Below are 26,579 nucleotides of genomic sequence, written 5' to 3'. Positions count from 1 at the left end.
AGAAAAATATTATTTATAAATATAAAATTTAAAAAAATAGATAGAATAGCACATGTAAAATTCTATTTAAAATTTAAGATAAAATTTTTAAATAAGATAGGAATGCTCTTAAGCCCGTATAAATAGCCAACGCCCTCGAATATTTCCATTTAATTTCTTGATTATTCATGGGAGGAACTGATCATTACACATTGCCGGGATCAAAAAGTAAATGAAAGGAAATATTAATAATAGATGGTGATGGAGCCATCGAAATAGAAACAAATTCTAGGAAGACAATCTGGGAAGTTGGCTGCTATTCATGCTTCTTGATTTATTTTTAGACGGTCGGAAACTATTGTGCAGTGGACGGTCTTTCTAGATTAATCGATTGATAGAAAAAAAAAAACCCTAAAGTGTACAAACGGGTAACAAAAGAGATACTTGGTTTACGAGGATGTTGCTCGCCACTGAGCTGGCGGGATCCGCTAACGAAGACAAGAACACCATTAGAAGATCCTGAGGGTTGGCAATCGACGGTGGAGATGGCATGGGCGCACTACTGGAAGGGGTGAGAAGTGAGTTGAGCGACAATGGCAGACGCACCGCACCCTGTATATTCTTGCCTTCAAGGTGAGCATGGAGTATCCAGGTAGAACCTTCCGATCGCCTGCGGGTTGCTGTCAAACGTCCGGTGTAGTGCTCAATGAACACCCTGGCGATAGCATCAAAGAGGAAACGGTAATCCGTAAAGATCACGCACCTGTCCATCGCTCGCTACACAAGTGGCGTTCCCTCTTCCTAGTCTGTTAAATGGGGAGTTAAGACCCTCTAATCCGTAATCCTTGATCTTTTCTTGACCTCTTCTATAATTTGTACGTCGGATTATTATTGGAATCCAGCTAAAATTGACTATAATTTCCTTTGGATTCACTTTCCCACATAGGTTATAGTTTTAGGTCGAATCAGACGACCTAAGACTGTCAGCTGTGGGCGGACTGTATGGTGCCAACCAGGGGGTGACCTGCCTACCGTTAGCGGTCTCCGGCCACCTGGCTCGGCCCAAAACTATAACCTAAGTGGAAAGGTGAATGCAGAGGAGATCACAATTAATTTTGGCCTGATTTTGATCGTAATTCACCGTGCAAATTACGATAGAGATCAGAAAGGGATTAGAAATTACGGACCAAAGAATCTGTACTTTAGCGAGAGGGCAAGGGAATGCATAAAGATCCCACACCTATCCATAGCTACTGATGTAGTCAAAGGGAGCACAAATAGCTAGGCCCATAATCGGGTCAACAGGCCTGAATCATAATTAGTCAGACGGTTAACTGCTGATTCTGTGCTTTTTTATAGTATAATTGTTAATGGGCCATTCTAACTCTTAGGAGAGGGGATTTTTATTTTTATTTTTTTAATGGTTAAGATTATTTAACCATTTTTTATTAATGATGATTTAGTATTTACTACTTTATAAATAATGAGCTCACTTATTTTATCATTTCCACATCATGTTCTCTAGAATCTCATTAGAAATATTTAAATGGTGTGCCCCCATGGACATAGTTGAGGCGATAAGTGGATGGTTATTTACGATATGATGTCTTAGGGTCAAATTTTAGGGTTGGCGAGGTGTAAATCCTTGCACCCCGTGTAACTCACCCCTCATCTACTTGCTTCTTCAATCATCGTAATTTACCTACCTCTGTATTGGTCCTGGGGTGAACGTTTGGCCTTTTGTCACATCTACTTTCATTTTCAATTCCAAAATCTCAATCGTTTTCATAATTATAATGGAATTGAGGAGGTTCATCATCTTGATCTCGAAAGGACAAGAAAATAGTTAACTAAATGAGAACACAACGATAAACTCAAACAAATCCTTACACCCAAGACACAAGAAAGAATCAATGATAGTACTTCTTAGGTTTTGGATGTTCTTCCTTTAAAATTGTCTTTTTTTTACTAAACATTTTGAGAATATCATTTTTTTTTTTGGAGAATTACATATAAAATGTAAAAATTACAAAACCTCCTATAAATTTAAGTGGGCAGCGACTATGGGTCATTGAAACAACACATTGAAATAAAACACTTGACGGAATATGAAATCGAACTTTATCAAACATAATTATCTAGATTTTCCTCGAAGGTACCAATTCCAATTTATTTATTTATTCTAATAATGAATTAAGAGAATCGTTAGCTTGATTTATTTTCATTAAACATTTATATTTTAGTTTTGGGTCTATATATACTTTTGAAGGTTTTTATTAATAATCACTTAATCCAAGCAAGATAACGATTATCTTACGGGCTGATGAGAAGGAGAAATCAAGAAGAAGACAAGAAGGGAAAATCACCATCCTCTAGGATTTCCCAATAAAAAGAAATTTTATATAATAACATAAGATATTCCTCAATAAATTTCAACCTATAGACTTCAATTTCTATCAAATAAAAATAAAAGAAAAAATTCTAAAAAAATATTAATAGATTCACGATCCTAAAATCTCTAAACTGATTCAAAATATAAAATATAAAAAGATAAAAATTACTAAAAATACCTAAAATACTGAAAATACCTTGAATACAAAAAAAATCATAAAAATAATGATAAAATTTTTTGGACCTTCCTGTATGTCATCTTGAGTTGAAAGGACTTATCTTCGAGTTTAGTGTAATTTCATATGATAACCCATGAGAAAAATCATCTAGAATTAAATCAACAAAATCCACTAGTAGTTCTTGAAATCCTCTTTGATCCTCCGAGGCTCACGACATCATGGACGTTGCTCTTGTCCATTTTCACGTCCTTTGAGAATTTCTCTATTTTCTCTTTTATTGATTTGAGTCTATCAAGTGGAAGCTGTATTTTTATTCTGCTAGGGAAGTTTCCTTCAAATGTAGCAACAATTTTCCAATCTGCACCCTCACCAATGGCAACGTGTTGAAGAAATTTTGTACTGGGGGCGAATGTATTCGTCTTTTGCCACCGTGTTGAAGAAATTTGTCCTCAAATTCTCGACAAAGCTCTAAGGCAATATCCCTGGTACCTCTGCACTCTCCACCATTTGTTCACCAAGTCTAAACAACTCATCCTGCACAATCTGCGACTTGACTGTAATCATGAAAGAAGGTTTGGCAGTTTGAGCTTCATTCTACTCCGGATTTGCTTGGAAAGTGTATCAACTAACGCTACTCTTCCGAGATTATTTTGTGGAGCTCCAGTAAGTATAGTTTGAAGACTTTCGGTCTCAGCTCTCCATGCTATTTCAAGTGAACTTTCAGATCCAATAGATCCAGCCCATGCCGAAGCAATTGAAACAGATTGACCAATTAGAGCAACCCAAGGAATATCTACAGGAGAGGGTTGCCCCTAGACAAAAGAAGAGCTTGAACTGCTGCAAGACTTTTCTGGTCCTAGCAGCTTGATGAATCTTGCTGATAACACCAATCATAATAAGCTGGCGGCCGCCAGGGATGCAAATTGGTCGGCGGAGATGTTCACAATAAATATATCCAGAGATCTGTCGCCACTTGATGAAGCAATTTTGCCTACTTCGAGCTCCGACATAGTGTTGTTCTACTCCAAACTTAATAATAAAGATGTTGTTCTCCTTTTTTTTCATCGACATCATCATAAACTGATTCACAAATCTTTTCGGTCCTGCCTTCTAGGTCTTTTTTAAATGGTCTATCATTGATATAATTTGATAAAAAATTTAAAATTATCTTACTGGACAGAACAAGAATATGGAACGAATAAAAGATCATAATCAAGCACTTCATCCACTCCATAATCGTCATAAACTTTATCATTAGCCGTTTCGGTTTCATCTCCAATTTGAGATCGAGGTTTCTCTTCAATTATAATATCTTCCGCCACTTGCAATGTGTAAAATTCATCAACTTCTTCTAGGTTAAATTCCTCACAAACAATTAAAGTCTCAGTGATACGGTGAATAATGGTAGGGCCTGGTTGTTGAAAATTGGACCAACAAACAAGTAAATAAATTACTTGTCTTACACTAACAATAACAACACTACAACACCTTTTTTGTGGATCACTCACAATGCTAAGACAAAGAAGAAAAACAAAAAAAAACTTTGACTCACAAATTGATACTTGATTGATCATTGAAACTAAATACAAGGTAGAGTATTTATAGTACTCTTCATACAATCTGAACCGTTCAATTAAATTAAATCCTAGCCATTGAAATTCTAATTCTTATCCATGAAATGAGAAAAATACTCTTGACCACATATTTAATTTTATCTTTTACCAAGTCGTCATCTTTATCTATTAGAAAAATAAATAATTAAATAGTAAATCTTATCTGTAACTCTTATCTTTTATTGGATAAGTTTTATCCTTTATTTGGGTTGGAGTTGATATTTAACACTCCCCCTCAACACCAACCCTTTGTACTATGCCGAGTTGATCACGAAACCTTTTGAATTTGCTGGCGCTCAAGTCTTTTGTGAACAAATCTGTAACTTGATCATCTGTACTGATTTGTCTCATCTCAATTTCTTCTTGGAGAACTTTTTCTCTGATAAAATGATAGTGCACTTCAACATATTTAGTTCTTGCATGAAAGATCGGATTTTCCGCCAAACGAATTGCCGATTGATTGTCACAATATATTGGAACTGCATAATCAACTGGTTGATGTAGGTTATTTAATAGTTGAATCAACCATGTGCTTTCTTGAGCTGCCATTGCTGCTGCTGATACTCAGCTTCAGTGCTTGATAATGATACAGTTGGTTGTCTCTTGCTGCACCAAGAAATTGCTCCAGAACCAAGCTTAAATAAGTAACCAGTTGTTGACCTTCTGGTGTCATGATCTCCTAGCTGTGTCAGTCTGGACATCTCACTCTCGATCTCTGAGATCCGTGCCCCCCTCTCAGCGGCTACATGCTCCAGGTTTTGCAGCTCCGAGCTCTTCTTGGAGACTTCTTCTTTGAGAGTCACAATTGCAGCCTCAAGCTGCGAAATTTCAATTGTGATTTCGTAATTTCGTTGCTCAACCTGTTCCCTGGCTTGATCCCTAGCCTTCGAGGCGGCGTCAATCTTCTTCATAAGCTCCTCGGAGATCTCATGCGCTCGCTTGATAACGCCATAGGTCACGGAGGGAAGACCGGTGTACTTCTGGGAAGTCGGTAGACCACCGGAGGCGGAGAAGTTCTTGTACCCGCTGACCTTGCTTGAGATCTTGCCGATGCCGGAAAGGAGCATCTGCGCGGCAGTCTCCATCTCGGACCGTAGTGAGTCCTTGTGCTTCATGGACTCGTCTCTGAGTCGGATCGCATCGGCGAGCTCCGCTGCGGTGCGTTCGGCGGATCGCGATGCCTCGTCCCTTTCGCGGAGGGCCTCGTCGCGCCTCCTAACGACCTCATCCCTTTCGCGGAGCGCATCATCGCCCTGACGGATTGCATCATGAGCCATGGACTTGAGGCGGCTGAAGGTGCCCTCGGCGGCCTTCCTGGCGCTGCGTTCCTTCTCGAGCTCGGCGAGGAGGTCGCGGATGCGCTGCTCCGAGGCCGAGGAAGAACTGGCAGAGGAAGAAGGGAGGACAATAGGGAGGGGATCATCGTCGCCCTCGACGTCGCTGAGGGCCGCGGATTTGTCATCTTCGTAGGCCATCAAAGCTTCAGCATCCCAATCATCTTCGCTATTCTCTTTAGAATTGGAAGTAGCCGTGTTGTTTTGAACGAACCTTTTCTTGGACCAACAATCTTTTGCCATGTGGCCCACCTTCCCACAATTGTAGCACTCGCCAGAAAATTTTTTACGATCACCATAATTCTTCGAGGCTCCCCCTGGACGAGAGCCTCCATTCCCATGATAGATTTTTCCTTTGTCGCCATCCTTTTTAGATCCGCCAGTGTGCCGTTTGAAGTTGCTTTTATTTTTGTTGGCGTAGAGCGTTTCTTCTTCATCTTTTAATGAGAGTCCTCACATTTGCTTAGCCATAGCTTCTTGACCTGCAAGTAAATTTTCAAATTCAAGAATCGATGGCTGTGTTGGCCATCCTTGTATAGCAGCAATAAATCCTCGATATTCTGGCCTCAAACCATGAATAATTATTCTTTTTATCCTTGCTTCCCCAATAGGAGCTGATGGATCTAGCTCTGAAATTTCGCGACATATCAACTTCACCTTGTGGAAGTATTGGGCAATCGTCTTGTCACATTGCGCTATTGACAATAGCTCGTTCTCCAGAAGTTGCAATCTTGTATCATTCTTCTTTGAAAAAAGTGTAGCAAAGATATCCCACACTTCCTTTGGTGTTTTGGCATCTCGGATGTGCTCCAACATTTCTTCTTCAATTGTGATCTTTAAGGCAAACATTGCTTTACCTGCCTTAATCTTCCATTTTCGCAAAATGCCATTGGCGTCTTCTGCCGGCTGCGTAGCTTCACTACCACCAACAACCTCCCAAAGATCTTGACCTTGTAGGTAAGACTCCATGCATGTTGCCCACGTGTTGTAGTTTTTGTTGTTGAGCTTCTTGATACCTCCTACTACTTGAAGGTCCCCCATCACGTCGAAAAGCTTTGATTATATCAAACAAGTTTGATTAAAAAACTTGTAAAGCATAAAACTCCTTACAATCTAAGATAGCTCCACCAAGAATAATCCCTGATTAACTTGGCTCTGATACCAATTGTTGAAAATTGGACCAACAAACAAGTAAATAAATTACTTGTCTTACACTAACAATAACAACACTACAACACCTTTTTTGTAAATCACTCACAATGCTAAGACAAAGAAGAAAAACAAAAAAAAACTTTGACTCACAAATTGATACTTGATTGATCATTGAAACTAAATACAAGGTAGAGTATTTATAGTACTCTTCATACAATCTGGACCGTTCAATTAAATTAAATCCTAGCCATTGAAATTCTAATTCTTATCTATGAAATGAGAAAAATACTCTTGACCACATATTTAATTTTATCTTTTACCAAGTCGTCATCTTTATCTATTAGAAAAATAAATAATTAAATAGTAAATCTTATCTGTAACTCTTATCTTTTATTGGATAAGTTTTATCCTTTATTTGGGTTGGAGTTGATATTTAACACTGGTCGTCGGGAGTCAAGGTGACGTGACAGTCAGAAGTCAAGGAGACGTGATAGTCAAAAGTCAAGGAGATGTGGCAGTCAGAAGTCAATAAGACGTGGTAGACAGAAGTCAAGGGGAAGTGGCAGGCAACAGTTAGGAGGACGTGGCAGTCAACAGCTAGGGAAAGAAGAGGTAGGACTGCCTGGTGTCTTCAGACGCATAATTCCCAGTTGAGTGCTTACAGATCAGGATACCAGATCTGAATAAGGATGAGCAATCGGGGTGAGGTCTGACCTGCTCTGACTGGTCAGGTTGTCACAACTCGGTTATATCCAGATTATCCTGAGCTGCCCTAGTTATATCCGATCGTGACAGAAGGTGCTACACGACAACCAGATCAAGGAATCGTAACCGTCTGTCAGAGAATAACTACTGTATGTCAGGAAACATTCCAATGGTCTGTGGTAATATGTGAATGGAACCTTCTTCCAATCCACAAAAAAGTGTCACGCGTCCTCCATCACCAGACAGGTCCTGACACCTGACATTCCCTGACATCAGTCAGGCTCCAGAGGTACGCACTATCATATAAAAAGGGAGGTCCTCTCCTTTGCGCAGGTACGCGCTCTCGTAACTTCGCACTTGTCTTCTATGATAAGCATGGAAATAGAAACAAATCTTAGAATCCACAAACGGGTAAAAAACGAGATACTTGGCTGAACTTGTGAGGATGTTGCTCGCCGCCAAGTTGGAGGGATCCGCTAACGAAGACAAGAACACCACCAGGATGTCCTAAGGGTTGGGAATCGACGGTGGAGATGGCATGGGCGCACAGCTGGAAGGGGTGAGAAGTGAGTTTAGCGGCAATTGCAGCCGCACCCTGGATATTCTCGCCCTCAATAATGGTGAGCATGGAGTAGTCCAGGTAGAGCCCTCCGAGCGCGTGCGGGTTGCTGTGGAACGTCCGGTAGTAGTGCTCGACAAATTAAACAACCTGGCGAAAGCGTTAAAGAGGACACGGAAATCGTTAAAGATCACGCACCGGGCCATCGCCGCCGCGCCGTTAAAGGGACACAAGTGTCGTTCTCTCTTCCTAGTCTTTTAAATGGTACAACAACACGGAAGGAGATGCGTAATTTATCAAATAATGACACTTACTTGTGACATCGGAAGAATTGAAGGCACGATCTCCTCGACCATTTTTTATGATTGAATCATGGTTGTGAACTAATTGTAAATAATTGCAATCTCTTCTTGGATTCATCGTCCCCATTAGATTATAGTTTTTGTTCGGAACGGACGGCTGACGCCCAGTAACCTGGCCACTTATTCATCACCGGAGGCTTTCGGACAGCCTCCAGCCGCCCTCTCCGAACAAAAATTATAATCTGGTGGATACGATGAACTCAGGAAAGGATCGCAACCATTTGCGGTTGGATCGCGGCCGCGATCTGATCGCAAATGCAAGTGGCACATCCCCTGGACCATAAAAAAGTGGTCCAGGAGATCTGTGCTCGAAGAATTCAGACGACGACACTTACTTATGACGTGGCTCTCAAATAGTGACACTACTTGTGAGAGCATCTCCAATAGGGGATATTTGGAGGGGATATTTCTCCAAATATCCCCATTCTCAAATATCCCTCATTGGAGGGGAATGTTTTTTAGGTGAATTGAAATCACCCGGTATAAATCTATGCCCGATGAATTTTCTATTGTGGGATCCATCAAAATGATAGGTTATCCATTTCTTTTTAATTTAATTAAACTGAAAAAAAAACAAACGTTTAAAAAAACGTTAAAAATAATAACAAAAACCAACGTTTGAAAAAACAAGCATTGGGAAAAAAAATAAAAGTAACATTAAAAAAGTAAATAAAAAATAAACGTTAGAAAATAAAATAAACGTTAATCAAAGTTTATTTATTTTTTAGGAACATTGATTAAATATTTAATTTATGAGATATTTAATTATAAAATTGAGGGTATTTAGTAGTGAGATATTTAATGGATGAGACCTATAAATATTTAAATGATGAGATATTTTATTATGAGATTTGGGATATTTAAATAGTAAAATATTTGAAAAGTGTTATAAAAATGAAGGATCATAAATATTTAAAAAAAAATGCTCTGGTAAAAAGGCGAAATCGCTCGCCCCCAGCGCCCCCGACGCACCCGACCCAAGGCCACCACGAGGGAGGTAAATCGCAACATCCGAGCGAGCATGTGGTAGCCAGGGTGTAATACGGGGATAGGGGATTTATTTCCCCGCTACCCCGAGGGTCGACCCTGAGACCTCATTGTGACAACTACTACCACATACCAACTCGAATGACCCGCGGGATCAAAAAAAAATAATATGCTCAATCATGCTCTGACATCGGAAGAATGCAGCGGCGGCACTTACTTAAAGCGCGGATCCTCTGGTCCCTCCCTGCCCTGGTCCCTCCCTGGACCACAAAACACATATAAAAAGTTGCTTCACGTGATTTCCACGTGCACAGACCAGGGCAGAAAACGCAGAAACGCAGCGACGACACCCTAACCTCACGTCTCGCGACCCGACACCTCCTCCAGCATCCTGAGAGCGGAGCATCGCGTCCTCTCGCGACCCTCTTGTGACCTCCATGAGCAGAACCCAGCGAGCCGCCGGCGACGACCCTCTTCTCCTACTCCTCTGAGCCCTCGCCCTCTCTCAAACTCCTCAACCTCAGCCGCCGTTAGACCTCCCTGAGCAGAACCCAGCGAGCCGCCGGCGACGACCCTCTTCTCTTACTCCTTAGAATTCAGCGCGGATCCTCTGGTCCCTCCCTACCCTGGTCCCTCCTTGGACCACAAAACACATATAAAAAGTTGCTTCACGTGATTTCCACGTGCACAGACCAGGGCAGAAAATTCAAAAACGCAGCGACGGCGCCCTAACCTCACGTCTCGCGACCTGACACCTCCTCCGGCATCCTGAGAGCGGAGCGTCGCGTCCTCTCGCGACCCTCCTGTGACCTCCCTGAGCAGAACCCAATGAGCCGCCGCCGACGACCCTCTTCTCCTACTCCTCAGAGCCCGAGCCCTCTCTCAAACTCCTCAACCTCTGCCGGCCTTAGGGCTTATTTGCGGTACTATTTTATCCTAATCTCAGATAACAAGTTTTGGTATTTTTGCTCCGTTAGCATTAAATTAATCTGTTGAACTATTAAGTATGGGTTGATGAATCTTTGGTTTTGGTATTGAGCTAACAATATTGACTAATGCAAGCTTGTGGGCAACGTTATAGTTTAAAAAGGGTTTTATTATACCTTTACTGAGGCATTAGCACCAAATTATATAGAATCCAAATTCTGCTAGTTAATAGAAATTAACAAGCTGGGCTAATTATACACTTTTGTAAATGTTACAAACATACATAAAAACTCACTAACCTTCTCAGGTTGTAATGATCTTAGATAATCCAACAAATCATTCTTTTCCTCTCCAACAAACTGTTGCATCTGCAAGGCAGAATTTCTCCTCTTGATATCATGCAGCTCTTGGTTTTGGTATCAAATTTCTTTATTTCACACTGCGCTGGATGAATCAACATGTTTCTGCGTGGGTACATGAATTGCTTGATGAATGCTGTCCATTTATGCTTGTTTGTAAACTCAAGTCACATGCAATTGCGTTATCAATTTTTGGGATTCTTCCAATATTTGGTTTTGTAGGATAGATAAAAGAAGTGTGCTGGATCAATTTCTTTATTTCACACTTCAAAAAGATTTTGGTATCAAATTATTTGAAGAGAAAATAATAATCTTCCCTTGCGTTTTCATTATTATGTCTTTTGGATGCATAATTTGATTTTTGTAATAGTGTGATGCTTATTTTTGCATCACGTTTATTCTCATCTAAGCTTCTTTGATGTCATCTTATAGAACTGTACAATAAATAATGTTATTAATGTGTTTGCAAAGTTTAGACATAGTTTAAGTAATTTCAACAAAGGATAGAGACATTTATGCACGTTGGGGGTTGTTGTTAGCTTTCCCGTCGAAATTTATACGCTTTAATCAAATTTATGTCTTTTTCATAAATTGGTGTTGTTTAGGTAAAACGAAAGAAAAATCATGGCAGCTGGCTCATCATCAGCATCATCTTTCACTCGACGAAGCATGAACGACGAGCAATGTGAAGCTCCCCACATATTATGTTATTGTGGGTTACGAGCTATTCTCCAGACATCATGGACGGAATCCAACCCAGGATGGCGATTTTTTTCATGTCCAAATTTTAGAGTAAGTTTTCATTATACCAACATGGTGATGTGAGTTTCTTAATTATTGAGTTTTGATTAAGTTTATTTGAAATTCAGAAAAGGGGATGTGGCTTTTTCTTATAGCATGGCCCAGAACTGTCAGAGAGAAGGAAGACAATTAATTAATGAGTTAAAGAGGAATAACAAAAAATTAAAGTTGCAGATTAGTGAATTGGAGAAAAGTATTAGCTACAAGGGTGCTGTTGAATACAATGATGTTCTGGATGATGGGAACAACAATCATGTAATTATACAGTTCAATGACGAAATACATTCATTGAATAGGAAATTTAGAGTTGCTATCGTTGTAGTTGTATGTACCTGGATTGTGATGATGGGGATGTGATTGATGTAACTTATTTTGTGATGTAACTTGACATTTTAATGTAACTCTAAATGATGTAACTTGTTTTGTTATACAAAATAAACTAGTTCTGTTATGCTTTTTATATTAGTTTGTTATGCATTTTGATGTAATCTTACTAATGAGACTTGCTCAGTTAGTAGCTAAATTATCATGCCTCTCAATCGTTAGGAGGTTGCCCCTCTCAATCGTTAGGAGGTTGCCCCTCTCAATCGTTAGGAGGTTGCCTTGCCATTAAAGGAAGAGCACAAATTGTTCCTTGTAAGGGCACTGATTCCACTTCACAAGCCAAGGTGTGTTGCAATGTACCATCAGCAGTTATCGTATTGCATAACACAACTTGTCGAGAAGGATTGCAAACTTGCTGATACTGTTGTTAGGGGCTTACTGAAATATTGGCCTCTTATAAACAGTGCAAAAGAAGTTTTGTTCTTGGCAACCTGCAGATTTCCAACAATTTATGATTCCGTTGTTCCAAAAGATTCATTTATTTGTCTAGATATTCATCGATATGATTGGGCATGACACATCTACATGTCATTCATTTAGTCAGGAGAATCAAAATTGCTTAGGCTCACATTGCCAGCTCTATCAATCTATCATAACTTAAGCCGAGGTCATGCTCGAAATACAGAACTTTTCGCATAGATGACAAAAGAATTGAATGTCAACAGCTAGTCTGTGTTAGTCTTAGTGAATCACTTCATTACTTCCTCACCTTGAACTTAAGCAGCTTGTACTTCTAAGATAAATGAAATAACCTACCCACCTTGTAATATACAAATCAGTAGCGATAAAGCTAAATTTTATTCTCAGTGATTTCTTCTCGACAAAATTCAAGTATTTTTTCCTCAAACAACTGTCAACAGCTGCTTTTAAAACTTGCAAGCAACTACTGACTGTTTTGCCATAATTAAGAGAAACTTTCTCACTTGTATCTTCCACTTTGAAACGTTCATCAAATAAAAATTTTTCAATGAAACTGACAACAGTTTTCAAACAAAAAGTAAATGCCTCTCCATTGCCAAGAGGGGATGCAACAATTTAGAAAGTTATGTAAGAGTTTTCAAAAAATTTGTGAAAGCTTAAAATGTTTAACAGGTAGTTCAATCTCAGCGTTGTCTTCTTTTTTCGGTGTGGATCTATAGTAACAAGCATGATGACTAGTTGGACAAAAGTCAAAATGACTCCCAAAATATTTGGAACCTGTCAAGAAAGGAAATCATATCAATAGATTAACTAGCATTTTAAGTGCACATATAAATACATATAAATATATATAGACACATACGAGATCGTTGATATCTAAGCGGAGGAGGCCGCAGGAGGTGGTCCAGCAAACTGCACAAATGGTAATTGCACCTATAACAGTAAACAACTGTTAACTATTAAAATTCCAACTATAAGAGTCAATTTGTATCTTATGCTTCCATAAAACTTTATGTTGAATATGCAAGACTAAAATACTATTATAAATATCAGATCAATACTATTAAGTTGCTCAGCACTCTAAGCATAAACTTGGCAAGTAGTACCACAATAATATAAAAGTTCCAAGATACACTACAATCAATCAACTTTAAATAAAGCTTGATGCTGCAAGTTCCTCAAACAATAGAAGAATCTAATAAAAGAATAGAAAATCGGCAAACATGTACAAATATATAATCCTATATCAAGTAAAATTGAAACCAAACAAAATCGGCAAACATGTATAAGATACATATAAGGTTGTGGTCTATCCTGCCCGGTGTCAGAAGAAAATATACACCTACAAGGTAGTTTGTCATCATAGTATTAGCAGACAGCATTTAACATAATAACTAGATATATTTACTTTATTTGTCACAATGAACATGTCGAGTGTGTTTGTTGTACTTATAGTTATCCAATCCAAATTTATTTATTATAGAAATGGAAAAGTTCAAATTGTACCTTGTATCTATTTTCTTTATACTTTACCTTAGTTGCCGTGGAAGGATCCTATTCGGTGCCTTAGCATTAGCATCAAATCTACATTATGACATGCAGCTGTGTAATGTTTATTAACTTTGGACCATGGCATATTGTGATTAACTTTTTCAGATGTAGACTGTTAGAGACAGCACACACAAATGAATTTACAATTTGCTATGATATTAGATATTATATAAATGGCCAAGTTATGTGTGTGCTTGGGGCATGAGAGAAGAACTATTGAATTTTAGTTACCAAACCATTTCCTTTAGCTCACATACAATAAACCAACACCAATATCACAATCACTGTCATAAAATCACCTTCACTCGGAGCTCCTTCATAGGATCGGGAGTCAGCAAAATTGAAACCAAACAAGATTGCCAATTAAATATCTGTAAACTATATTTTGCTAATTTCACAATACACTAAGCCAAGTATATCTGTAAACCATATTTTGTTACTAAGATGTATATATACCTGAGAAAGTTGTGATGTCAATAATGGTGGAAATTGAGTCTCGGCCATATTGAAACTACTAACAGAGCTACCAATTGTTGGCACATAATTTATAGGCTAAAACAAAAAAAATAAAATATAATCTTAGATAGGTATAACATAAATTATCTTAGATTAACATAAGTAAAACAAATACTAACTTGATGACTAATCGAGTCACATTGTACACTGGGCACACTGGAAATAGTTTGATCTACACCCTGTGTTATAAAAAAATAAAAAGATTTAAGTTATTCGAATTTAACAACAAATAATACCAAATAAACAAAATTTGCGAAGTTATGGAATAAAAACCATTACAATTGTTGAAGTTTGGTTTGTTTTCCTCGCTGCTTTTCTTTTCCTTGAAATCTTCTCTAACCCACCTTTCAACCTCTTACCTGACATCGTTTTTTTCTTCATTTTAATCCCTTTTACTCCAGTAGAGTTTCCTTCACCATAATCAAATTCCCATGATGCTTGGCTCACATTTGATTGTTGGACATTTGATTCATTAACTTGTAATTTATCATCCACCATCTTACATAAGCTCAACATAGCATCTTTAACAAACTTGTAAGTGTCATCCCTTTCCGCTGCCTTGGTAACCAATTGAACATTCAACCCACACAACTCTTTGTATCGCATGTTTTGAATTAATTTTAGATCCAAACTAGTATTATTGGTCATTGAATCATTAACTTCAAAATATCCAATTTTTGCTTTTCTTGTCCACCTTTTCAATACATACTCACTAAGGATCTTCATGATATTTTTCCATGTAAATATTTTCAGAATATGAGAACATAAAATTCTAGCAAATTCAAATTTTTTACAGCTACACTCAATTTTTTCACACTTCTTATCAAGTGTAACTATATGATGATTTCTCTTTTTGTGAGGAGTAACTTTATATTTTATAAATGTATCAACATCCTCACAAATTTCTATACTAGAATCATGAGATAGGCACCACTCTTGTTGAAAACACTTGTATGTCTCAGGAGTATAAATTTCACTAGCATGCTTTAAAATCTCAATTGGAAACATTAAATATGGAACAGTTGTATTTGATCTGAAATCAGCTTTTAATTCCTCATATCGACGATCATCAAGGAGTCTTTGGACGTGATTGAAGAAATCTAAAAACTTGTGTTTATAAGTGACATATTTTTTCACAATACTATTCATGCTCTCACTTCTTTGGGTTGTAGTCATATCCCACTACAAGAAAAAAGCTGATAGACAACGCTTTAAAAGCGTTGTCTATGTAGCTGAAAAACCGTTGTTAAAAGCACTGTTGTTAAAAGTCTGCTTAAAGACAACGCTTTAAAAGCGTTGTCATTTGTAGCAAAGACAACGCCTTTGCAACGCTTTAAAAGCGTTGTTGTTTTTTGCAAAGACAACGCATAAAAAACGTTGTCTTTTTTAAAGACAACGCATAAAAAGCATTGTCTTTTTTAGCAAAGACAACAGTTTCACAACTCATAAAAAAACGTTGTCTTTTTTAACAAAAGACAAGGGGTTTTAAACTATTATCTTTTAATACCAAAGATAAATAAAAGATAAATGAAAATGAATCTACTTCAATCAACAACATATTATTAAATAAACAACCAAGATAAATATACAAATTATTATCCTTACACTTCTATAACAAACATAATTACTCGCATACAAAGAAATTTTAATTAGGAGACATTCAAAGCTACTCCTATCGACTACATCTTATTACATGAACTTAAAGGATTTTGATAGATGTTACTTATCCTCTTGATTTGAATGTTCTTTACTTATTGGCTTTAACCATGTTCTCGCTTAAATCCTAAAATCTTCTTGATAGTTCTTCATCGAAGCACTTCTCAGTCACACTCCTGAGGTTCTGATGCAGTACCACATAGCATGTAGTTGCTGCTCCTGTAATCATCCATACCCGAACTATTTAGCTGGAGTTCCTAAATACCTCCATTCACCTTCAAAATATCTGAAAAAGGTACTGCATATAAAATTTCCACAATCTCAACATCTAATGAAAGGCAACAGGAATAAGCAAACAACATGTAAAATTTCCACAATCTCAACTTCTATCATCAAAGAAAATCTTATTCTAAAAAAGTCAAGAAATTGATGCATAAGAACGACTCAACTGAAATAAAACTATCAATTAAACATAAAGGCAAATATAGGGAAAGTAAATACCTTGCTGATGACAAAGCAGTGTCTTTTTTAAAATACAATTAATTGGATGATTTTATTAATTGTTCAAAGGAGTGATATCTTAACTCACAATAATCGTGTGGTGAATATACATGGGAAGAAAGCATTCTTATTTTAACTAGTCACCACTAACTCTGAATAAAATTTATCTATCACCCAATAGTTAATGTTTTCAGTAGCATAATTACATGGACCACTCTCACTTTTAGCAAGTGGTATGTAAGTTCTAAATTGAAAATAACAAGTTAGCATACTTAGGTTATTGATGAAATATGATGTAACTATACCAGCTAATGCGGAGCCTTTCAGTTAACTGTATATGTAGTTCAATTATGACCATATTACAATGCCTTCTAGAGTTCTAGATGCACAAACATATTTACCTGAGAGTGCAAGCACTTCAACCAACGTCTTTAGATGAAAAGTTCAAACCACCAAATCTTTTGTTGCTCACGGCCCATAAAAAGAAAATCTGAAATGTTATAGTATTTGCATCATACTATAGTTTGAGAAACATAAATGATAACTTCCTCATGCTAACTCCTTATTTATCACACATCACAATTAGTATTAGCAAGAATTATATTTTAAAGAGCAAGTATTTTTTTCTAAAAGAAAAAGGCATGTGAACTAATTATTTTTACTCTAAAATAATTGCTATTTATTGTGTCCCATGATTTATGATAACATTATTTTGCATATTTGTCAAAGTTTTCCATATATTCCACTTAACATACTTTGTGTTCTCAGTATGTTTTCTTTCTCTAACCAGATTAATCATTACATGTGTATGCTTCATACTTTTATTAATAGAACAATGTGTTCCGTGTATTACAAGAATGATAACCTTTAAAAAGAATAGATAAATAGATATTCATAAAAATCATGCTACCTCAGAGTATGCCATGTCTTGAAGAGCAAAGACACAATAAACAGTGATTGTAGAAATCTGCCAATTCCTAATCAAGCTTTGCTTAGCTTCCACGTACCATAGTTTCTTCAGTTTCACCACTAGTTTCTTTTGCCTCGTACCCAATCAAGGAAGCCTCTAGATCATCAACTTTTTCATGGTGCATGTGCAAAGTCTACTGCAAAAGAATGAACCATAAAATACAAAGATATATTGAGATGGATAAAGCGATCCTCTAATGATACATTCTCAGCAATAAAATGGAATCAGAGATAAGCCAAAAGCACCAACTTCAATAAGATTGATCATCCCCTAATGAAATGAACTCAGTTTGTCATCCCTATTAGGTCATAAAGGGTCTTCACAATTATCTAGTCGGATCAAAATCCCTCAAGTATGTCAAACAGAATGTGGTTCTGACAAGAAATTCCCAAGCTCCATCTTGGTCAGGTAAATGAATCTAGACAACCATTATTTATACTCCTTGATTATGTGATCTTCATGCGGCGATGCAGTTTTGACGCCCAACACCGCCTCGTCTTCCTCGGAGGATGCTGCAATTGCAAGCTAAGGTGTGCGTCGTCAGATGCTGGTTTGGCACTGTCGGAGTGCTTGGCGCCAAAGCCACTGTCAGAGTGTTCGTCGGCCGTCGAAGAGATGGGGAAGGCAACACCTTAACGGTGGGAGCGATAGAAGAGAACATGGTGTCATTGAGGGCTTCGACACCTGCTTTGAGCTCTTAAACAGAACGAATCCGGCCGCAAAATGGTAGCTTTTTGACTTCGAGCAATCGATCTCCTTCTCCTCCATGAGATCAGGTTTTTCATTTCTTTGTAACCAAAACCAAATTATTTATCTGTTAAAAAAACATCAAATCGAAGAAAACACCGCTCAAGATTCTTCTTTCATACCTAATCCGCAATGCTTTTGCCATCATCGTCGACCTTGTTGTTGGCGGTAGAATTAGGGCTCCAGAGTTGGGTGGAGCTCATCTAGTGTGTCTTATCCTTGCAATCTGCTTCAAGCTTCATCCCATTCCCACCGTCCTCTTCGCGATCGCTCCAAATGGATATGAATTCCTTGAAGCTGTGCCTGAGTCGCTCTCCTGAGCAACGTTCGAGCTCCTTCCGAAGGAGTGGCAGAGGAGGTTAATGAGGGCGGCGCGGAGGAGGGTTTTGGCGAAGATGCGTTTTTCATGGACTTTTGGTGGAGATAGCTATGGAGGCTAGGTTTTCGTGTAATTTTGAGGGAGGGGAATCGTTGTAACATATACTAAAAATATTATCATAGACAACGTTTTCTTGAAAAGTATTGTCTTCAACCCAATAAAAATACCAATAAACAACGGTTAAATGAAAAAACGTTGTCTTTAATAAGAATTATAAAACATAGACAACGCTTTTAGTTAAAAGCGTTGTAAAATAAAAAAAGACAACGTTTTTTTAAAAAAACGTTGTCTTTTAAGTGTTGTTAAATCCCAATTTTCTTGTAGTGTCCGCACAAAACATTTGTCGTCCATATACCAAAGCTCATTTTTTCTTGATGTTGTACATGCGCCTCAACCAATCATTATCTTCAAGTACATACTTTGCTAACATCTTGTTCCATGCTGAAATAAAATCTTCCTCTTCATCAAAATCGTATATACATGAGGCAAAATCTTTAGCAAAGTCTCTAAACTGAGAAAAAACTCTACTCAAATGTATGGTCGCATTTTGATAAATGTGCCAAATGCATAAACGATGATGTGTTTCAGGCCATTTGGAAGCTAACGCTTTTGCCATTGCTGCATCTTGATATGTAAGAATGGTAGTTGGTTTTTTCTCACCCATAGCTCTAGTTAATGTATCAAACAACCACTCAAAAGTTAAACTGGTTTCATCATATAATAAAGCTGCACCAAAAAGTATAGATTGTTTATGATGATTAACACCTACAAACAACGCAATTGGCCGACCTTCATTGTTCTTTCTGTAGGTTGTGTTAAAGCAAACAACATCTCCAAAATTAACATAATCAGCTCTCATCTTGGCATCAGACCAAAAAATATTAGTAATCAAATCATCTTCATCAACTTGAATAGCATAAAAAAATTAGGATCTTCGAACTGCATTTTCTGCAAATACTCCAATACACCCCTGTATCCCCAACTCTCATATTTATTGTTCTTTTGGATCGCAAGTAATTTTTGTAATCCTCAGGAATAAATCCTAAATTCTCCCTCCCACCTACTTGCCTCACCATAAGATCATGAGATGCTTTTGGAGGGATTCCCACATCACTTGCCATCTGAATCTGTATTGCTGCAGAAGAAGATATATTCCTATGACTTCTATAGAGGTGCGTTTTGTTTGGACTTGAGAGATAATGATTATGCTCTTTAACAAATTGCACCACAATAAACTTGGTTTTTTTCCGAATACCAATCTTCATTTTAGCCTCACAACCAAACCTTGTTTCATCACGACTTACTTTGACATAAAGATCTCGTTTGTCTTTTCCTCTTTTACCTTGGGCACAACAATAAAAAACCCTATCAAGTAATTTACCCGATTTATCAATGTGGATTTTACCTCTCCTTATGCCAAATCCAACTTTTTTAGCATATGTCAAATAAAATTGATATGCATCTTCTTCTGTTTCAAATTCTAACCCCATTTGTGGTATATCCAAATCTATTTCAATGTTCAAGCCTATAACAACACAAAAACAAATAAAATTGTCTAAAAAGGGAGATTCGATATATTAAAGCTCAATACATTCCCAATATGAATCTTATTTACCTTCATTAATAACATCAAAGTCACCTTCCCAACTATCTTCATTTCCTTCAAAATTCAAACGACGACAACTCGTAGATTCACCCTCCATGATAATTACTTTGATCATGCAAAAAAATATTTTTTTAAAAATTATTTTTTTGGGGGCTTAAGAAGCATCTAAAAATAATAATTTTTAATTAAAATTTTCTCTAAAAAATTTTCACATTCATATGCACGCTTATTATAAATTTTCGTGAACCGATGATCCATAATCGCCATGATTATGATTTTCTGTGTGCTTTTGTACTTATAGGAGCTGCATGATATCAAGAGGAGAAATTCTGCCTTGCAGATGCAACAGTTTGTTGGAGAGGAAAAGAATGATTTGTTGGATTATCTAAGATCATTACAACCTGAGAACGTTAGTGAGTTTTTATGTATGTTTGTAACATTTACAAAAATGTATAATTAGCCCAGCTTGTTAATTTCTATTAACTAGCAGAATTTGGATTCTATATAATTTGGTGCTAATGCCTCATTAAAGGTATAATAAAACCCTTTTTAAACGGTAACGTTGCCCACAAGCTTGCATTAGTCAATATTTTTAGCTCAATACCAAAACCAAAGATTCATCAACCCATACTTAATAGTTCAACCGATTAATTTTATGCTAACGGGGCAGAAATACCAAAACTTGTTATCTGAGATTAGGATAAAATAGTACCACAAATAAGCCCTAAGGCCGGCAAAGGTTGAGGAGTTTGAGAGAGGGCGAGGGCTCTGAGGAGTAGGAGAAGAGGGTCGTCGCCGGCGGCTCGCTGGGTTCTGCTCAGGGAGGTCTAACGACGGCAGAGGTTGAGGAGTTTGAGAGAGAGTGAGGGCTCAGAGGAGTAGGAGAAGAGGGTCGTCGCCGGCGGCTCGCTGGGTTCTGCTCAGGGAGGTCACAGGAGGGTCGCGAGAGGACGCTCCGCTCCGCTCTCAGGATGGCGGAGGAGGTGTCGGGTCGCGAGACGTGAGGTTAGGGCGCCGTCGCTGCGTTTCTGCGTTTTCTGCCCTGGTCTGTGCACGTGGAAATCACGTGAAGCAACTTTTTATATGTGTTTTGTGGTCCAGGGAGGGACCAGGGCAGGGAGGAACCAGAGGATCCGCGCTGACTTACTTATGGCGTGGCGCAGGCACTTATACGTGGTGCTCAAATATGACACTTGTGACATCGGAAGAATTCACTCTAATTTGTGAACTCACTCAACTAGTGACACTTATTTACAACAACGTTGAGTCAACTAGTCAACTATGTGACACTTATTTGCAACAGATAGGAAGAATTATAATCTTCTGGATGGATCTAGCGAAGGGTGTATAGACACGCTGATAAATCCTCCTATATTTGTATGTCTTAGTTATATATCCTAATGATTAATAGTAATTTATAATTTATTGGTTAGAGATGATTGACGGAGACGCTAAGCATAAATAAATTATTTTTTTTTCACCATGGATTAAAGATATCCACGGAGCTCTCCAAGCGCTCCTACTATGTCACATCAGCACAATAACTAATTTAGCTGACCATATTGAATCATAGAATCATTAACGCAGAGATTCAATTTATTGAGATTTAGAATCCAATATTTTACCTAGGTTCAGCCTCAGCATTTATAACACGACCCAAACCCAAACCCAAATAACCTTCACTCATGGGTGTTTGAGCAATTCAACGGAGGAACTTTCCTTTTGTATCATCATCACCCATTAATACAACACCAATATTAATTGATTTCAAATTGAGTGCAATGTCACACATCCTTTCATTATTAAAAAAAAATATATCTCAACGATTCTTTTATAGTCCCAATATATATTCCTCATCTCTTTTTTTATATAAAAAAAAATTAAAAAAACATTTTAATAAAAAAATAAAGTAAAAATAAAAATAAAAATAAGGAGCGCTTTTCTAAACAAGAGCAACTCCCACACTCATATCGCGTCAATAAAAACTCATAATTATGGATACTCTAAGAGCACCTCTAGTTGGAGCTCCAAAGGGAGGGACATGGAGAGAGGTCCATCCTTCAAACGACGAAACGACTCCGTTTTTTTTTTTTTTTTTTGCCTCTATGTCGTCAGTGATTTTTTAAATTATTTTTTAAATATTTATTATTAAAAAAATCACACACAACACGTTAAACAGCAGCAAAGGTTCAACGAATTAAACATTAATTTTTTTAAGTATTTCTTAAAAAAATAAAAATATTAACATATTAAAAAATAAAGGAAAGAAAAACTCAAGTGGACTCATGGAAAAACTATTGACAGATTATTTTACAGTAGAAAAATATATAGGAGTTATTACTTTTGATGTGAAATTAAAGGAGCTCTCGGGCATCTATAATGAAAGTTTTTTTTAGTTTTTTTATTTTTTCTCTTTCCTAATTATCATTAAAATTTAAGGAGGCATTTGGTTCGTTCCTAGGAATATGAATCGGAATGAGAATCATTGTATTGTGGAATGAGAATGGATATGAGCATGGATATCACTCTTAAAAGTAATGTTTGGTTAGTTGCATATTTTCTATCGAAATCAATCAAAATTTCCTTTTTTACCCTTAAAGGAAAATAAGAGAAAAAATTAGATGTGAGAGAAAGATGAATGTGAGAAAAAAATATGATGAAAGAGAATGATGAGAGAGAAAGTATGATAAGAGAGAAAGTGTGATGAGAAAGAATAAAGAGAGAGAAAGTGTAATGAGAGAAAATGAGAAAAAAAAAGTGTGATAGAAGAGAGCATGATGAGAGAAGATGAGAGAGAAAATATGATGAGAGAGGATGAAGAGAGAAAATGTAATGAGAAAAAATAAGGAGAGAGTGTGTGATGAGAGAGATTGAGGAGAGCGAAAGTATGGTGAGAGAGAAAGTATGATGAGAGAAAAAGTGTGATGAGAAAAAAAAAGAACAGTGAGTGTGATGGGAGAGATTGAGGAGAGAGAAAGTATGATGAGAGAGAAAGTGTGTTGAGGGAAAAAAAGGAGGGAGTGTGACAAGAGAGATTGAGGGGAGAGAAAGTATGATGAGGAAAAAAAGAAGGAAGAGATTGAGGAGAGAGAAAGTATGATGAGAGAGAAAGTGTAATGAGAAAAAAAGATGAAAGAGAGTGTGATAGGAGAGATTAAGGAGAGAGAAAGTGTGTGATAAAATGATGAGAGAGAAAATATGATGAGAGAGAATAAAGAGAGAAGTGATATGAAAGAAAAAAACAAATATATATATTTTGATATTTGATATTAAGGGAGAAAATTTTAGTTTTAGGTCAAGGGTATTTTTGGAATAAGAGAATATTTTGATTGATGAACATAGGGTAATGACTCATTGAAGGGGAGGTACATCGGAATAAGTTATTACCTAATTTCAAGGATTCATTCCCTTATTTGTATTCCTATTCCTATAATCCAAACATTAACAATGACAATCAATGATTCTCATTCTCATTCCCATTCCCCACTCCTATTCTGCTAAACCAAACACCCCCTAAGATGTTGGGTTCTAAATATTAAACCCAACTTCTAAGCCTTTCTTTTCGTTATTTGTGAGGCCTATAACAAAAAGCTAAAAACCCTTCAACCATATGAATCAGTTTTTTTTCATGATCCTAATATGTCACATCAATAATATAAAATTTTATTGAAATATCTCTAATGATTAATGTTCTAAATGAGTTTTTTTACGATCCAATCCATAGCATGAGTTACATGACTTCATGTATATTGTATCAAATTCGAGACAAAAGAGTATATTTGTGTTTTCACTATTGCTCTTAAATTACAAATCTCAAACCTCATTTCTAAAACAGTTCAAGACTTTTTATTCAACATTTTAAATTTTATAAACCTTTCATAAATTTTACATGGAAGATTCCCAAAGAGCATATCTAGTGAAAACTCCTTCGTAGTTCCCATTGGTGACGTGGCTTGAGGGAGGAACCTCCCTCTTATAGTAGGAGGGAGGTTCCTTCCTAAGCGACGGAGCGGCTCCACAAAAATGCAAAGCCTCTCCTTCATTAGTTTTTTATTTTTAAATTTTTTTTTATATTTGTTATTAAAAATGAGAAATAAAGAATATATATGTGGAAAAAATATGAAACTCCTACGAAAAGTTGATGAAAAGTTTTTTTTTAATAATGGAGAGAAATGAAATGATTTTTATTTTTAACATGAGTATTGAAAGAATTCCTTCCAGATATACACGACTGTGGATGTGCTAAGTAGCTCCGATGGAAGCTCTTTGAGGTTTGAGCTCCCAAAGCGCTCTCACGAGGATGACATGTCGTTATAATAAAAAAAAAATAGGGGGTGCTCTTCGCTCCGAACTTTAAAAATAAAAAAAAATAAAAATCTTGATGCGACAGCGATAGGAAACTTGGAAAGCTGACTTGATGTTTGATCCTGTCCGGAATCTAAGTAAGACGGACCGTCGGGTGAGATGGCGAGAATGTTGACCGAGTCGCAGTGTCCCGGAGGGGGGGTGTGCTGAGATGGCTTCTGTGTTGACCAAGTCTTCAAAAGTCCAATAGTCAACGCTACCTGCAGCCAGCGACTGGGTTGACCCGGCCCCCGATACCCCGATACTCGAGGCAGATCCAACGAATATATAAGTAACAGATTAAGCCATAAAATAATGAAAATGCATATGAAATATGAACGAGGAACGTACCCTGGCCAAGTGGGCGCCCTCGGATGGGACGCTGCTCGAGTTGTCGCGACCCGGAAGAATAGACGATGCCCGATGGGGATGGAGAGTTGGATCTGACGGTGAGAAGCGGAACGCAGCACGGCACTGGAAGATCGACATGTATCCGGATAGGATATTGGCACGTAAGTCGGGATAAGACTTCGGCACGCAAGCCGGGATAAGACTTCGGCACGCAGGCCGGGCTACACTATTGACACATAGATCAGGATAGGACATCGGCGCGCAGGCCAGGAGAAGACATCGGCACGCAGACTGAGATAACAACAGGAGCGGAATACGGTCAAATCAGTGGTGCCCAACAATAACCAAGGAACAAAGGCTGAAACACCACAACACATGAAGCTAGAACGAGATAACGACACGAAGGTCGGCACACAATGAGACGGAATCGGAGCCGGGATAAAATCGACGTAAGGACGGGCGGCACGTGGACTGTTGGCGCGCGGGGGCTGCTGGTCAGAGAGGCTACAGCGCGTGGAGGTGTGACGAGTCGAAGGGGGCGCCGGCAGCAAGGCTGCGGTGCCCGATGACTGCCGGCTAGTGGGGCTGCTGCGTAAGGACGGGGAAAGAGGGGAGGGTTCTGTTCCGACAACGATAAGCCTCAACGGCGGCGTGCACGAGAGCGAGAAGAGGGGTGGCTCGTCTCCGGCAAGAGGGTGAAAGGAAATGGAGAGGCGGCGAGTCAGTGGTCGTGTCGCGAGGAGGAGAAGGAGACGAGGAAGAGGAGGCGCAGTGGCTAGCTGTCGCGAAGGCAGCATTTCGTTCGTGGCAACGACGACGTGTCCAACGAGAGAGGAGAGGAAGAAGAAAGCAGTGGCTGGCCTTGCACGGAGAAGAGGGAGAGGAAGAAAGGTGGCGGTCGACGATGAGGAGCAGAGGAGCAGAGGCGAAGGCCGGCGGTCGGCGTCGGCGCCAGCGAGGATCGTGAGAGGGAGGACGTTTTCTGGTGGCGACGACACAAATCCACGAAGAAGCAGCCCAAAACCAAAACGCCGCCCCCCTGCATGCTACAGTCTCCTCTTCTTAAAACCCTACCCATGCTTTTACCAAATTACCTTTCACTTTTCCACTAATCTCTCCTCTTCCCTAAACCGTATCCACATCAATGTTCATGCTGATTTATTTTGGTAGGAATAAAAACCATAGAATATACAAGCGGGTAAAAAATGAGATGCCTGGCTTAACTTGCGAGGATGTTGCTCGCCACCGAGCTGGAGGGATCCGCTAATGAAGATAAGAACACCACCAGAAGGTCCTGAGGATTGGCAATCGACGATGGAGATGGCATGAGCGCATTGCTGGAAGGGATGAGAAGCGAATTTAGCGACAGTTGTAGCTGCACCCTGTATATTCTCGCCCTCAAAGGTGAGTGATGTGGTGATAAGGAGGGATTTATCTTAAGAAAGGTGTCTGTCATAATGGAGGTTAAAGTTAAGATGGTCAATACCCTACTATCACTGGCCGAGCGAACGAGTGATTCTCCCAATCGAGATATGAAAGGCTCGATCCGACATTATCACTATTTCAACCACCAGCTGAACTAAGACGCTCAAGACAGGAACGTGCGCCAAGTATCCGCGGTAGAGCCGTCAATTTGGGTTGAGTTCGTCGGGTTGGCCCGCCCCGCCAAACAATTTAAGTGGGTTGGGTTAGAACTTTATCAACTCAAGTCCGCCGTGGGCCGACCGGCCTAGGCCCGCGACCCGCGCGGATCAGCCCACGACGGGCTTAAGTTGGCCCGTTGGTTGAATACACATGTAAACTAAG

The 26,579-nt window shown here is 38.4% G+C and overlaps 2 protein-coding genes and 2 long non-coding RNA genes across 7 annotated transcripts; 1 reads left to right on the top strand and 3 right to left on the bottom strand.

Annotated features, from left to right (window-relative positions):
* Positions 1-7,747: 7,747 nt before the first annotated feature.
* LOC122023231 (nuclear transport factor 2B-like) lies at positions 7,748-8,118 on the bottom strand. The gene is made up of 2 exons (XM_042581306.1): positions 8,063-8,118; positions 7,748-8,021 (listed from the first exon to the last, which is right to left on the bottom strand). The coding sequence occupies exons 1-2, from the start codon at positions 8,116-8,118 to the stop codon at positions 7,748-7,750; spliced, it is 330 nt and encodes a 109-aa protein (XP_042437240.1).
* Positions 8,119-9,555: 1,437 nt separating this feature from the next.
* On the top strand, positions 9,556-11,808 carry LOC122024636. Its single transcript, XR_006123483.1, has 3 exons — positions 9,556-10,184; positions 11,153-11,339; positions 11,417-11,808. It is a non-coding gene; the product is annotated as an uncharacterized LOC122024636 (long non-coding RNA).
* A 1,048-nt stretch (positions 11,809-12,856) lies between these two features.
* On the bottom strand, positions 12,857-15,470 carry LOC122022468 (protein FAR1-RELATED SEQUENCE 9-like). Of its 2 annotated transcripts, XM_042580487.1 has the most exons (5): positions 14,499-15,470; positions 14,339-14,398; positions 14,160-14,255; positions 13,015-13,085; positions 12,857-12,929 (listed from the first exon to the last, which is right to left on the bottom strand). In XM_042580487.1, the coding sequence occupies exons 1-4, from the start codon at positions 15,393-15,395 to the stop codon at positions 13,029-13,031; spliced, it is 1,110 nt and encodes a 369-aa protein (XP_042436421.1). In that variant the 5' UTR covers positions 15,396-15,470; the 3' UTR covers positions 12,857-12,929; positions 13,015-13,028. The 2 variants fall into 2 exon arrangements, 1 of the variants encoding a protein (XP_042436421.1); XR_006122981.1 differs by having other exon boundaries at positions 13,015-14,255.
* A 289-nt stretch (positions 15,471-15,759) lies between these two features.
* LOC122024124 lies at positions 15,760-20,628 on the bottom strand. 3 transcript variants are annotated; one of them, XR_006123338.1, is made up of 5 exons: positions 18,216-20,628; positions 17,596-18,133; positions 17,287-17,482; positions 16,778-16,866; positions 15,760-16,161 (listed from the first exon to the last, which is right to left on the bottom strand). It is a non-coding gene; the product is annotated as an uncharacterized LOC122024124 (long non-coding RNA). The 3 variants fall into 3 exon arrangements; XR_006123339.1 differs by having other exon boundaries at positions 17,287-17,479; XR_006123337.1 differs by having other exon boundaries at positions 17,287-18,133.
* Positions 20,629-26,579: the final 5,951 nt, after the last annotated feature.

Source organism: Zingiber officinale, chromosome 9B (assembly GCF_018446385.1).
Source record: "Zingiber officinale cultivar Zhangliang chromosome 9B, Zo_v1.1, whole genome shotgun sequence".
NCBI classification, from domain to species: Eukaryota; Viridiplantae; Streptophyta; class Magnoliopsida; order Zingiberales; family Zingiberaceae; genus Zingiber; species Zingiber officinale.
This window is presented reverse-complemented; position numbering and strand designations above follow the sequence as displayed.

What these genes read in the sequence shown, in the direction of transcription:
- LOC122022468 (XM_042580487.1), bottom strand. Translation starts at nt 15,395, where the DNA reads ATGACTACAACCCAAAGAAGTGAGAGCATGAATAGTATTGTGAAAAAA. An exon ending in CAAACCAAACTTCAACAATT is followed by an intron (nt 14,399 to 14,498) that starts GTAATGGTTTTT and finishes TTTATAACACAG; the next exon opens with GGTGTAGATCAAACTATTTC. An exon ending in TGACATCACAACTTTCTCAG is followed by an intron (nt 13,086 to 14,159) that starts GTATATATACAT and finishes TTACTGTTATAG; the next exon opens with GTGCAATTACCATTTGTGCA.
- LOC122023231 (XM_042581306.1), bottom strand. Translation starts at nt 8,118, where the DNA reads ATGGCCCGGTGCGTGATCTTTAACGATTTCCGTGTCCTCTTTAACGCT. An exon ending in CTCTTTAACGCTTTCGCCAG is followed by an intron (nt 8,022 to 8,062) that starts GTTGTTTAATTT and finishes GACGTTCCACAG; the next exon opens with CAACCCGCACGCGCTCGGAG.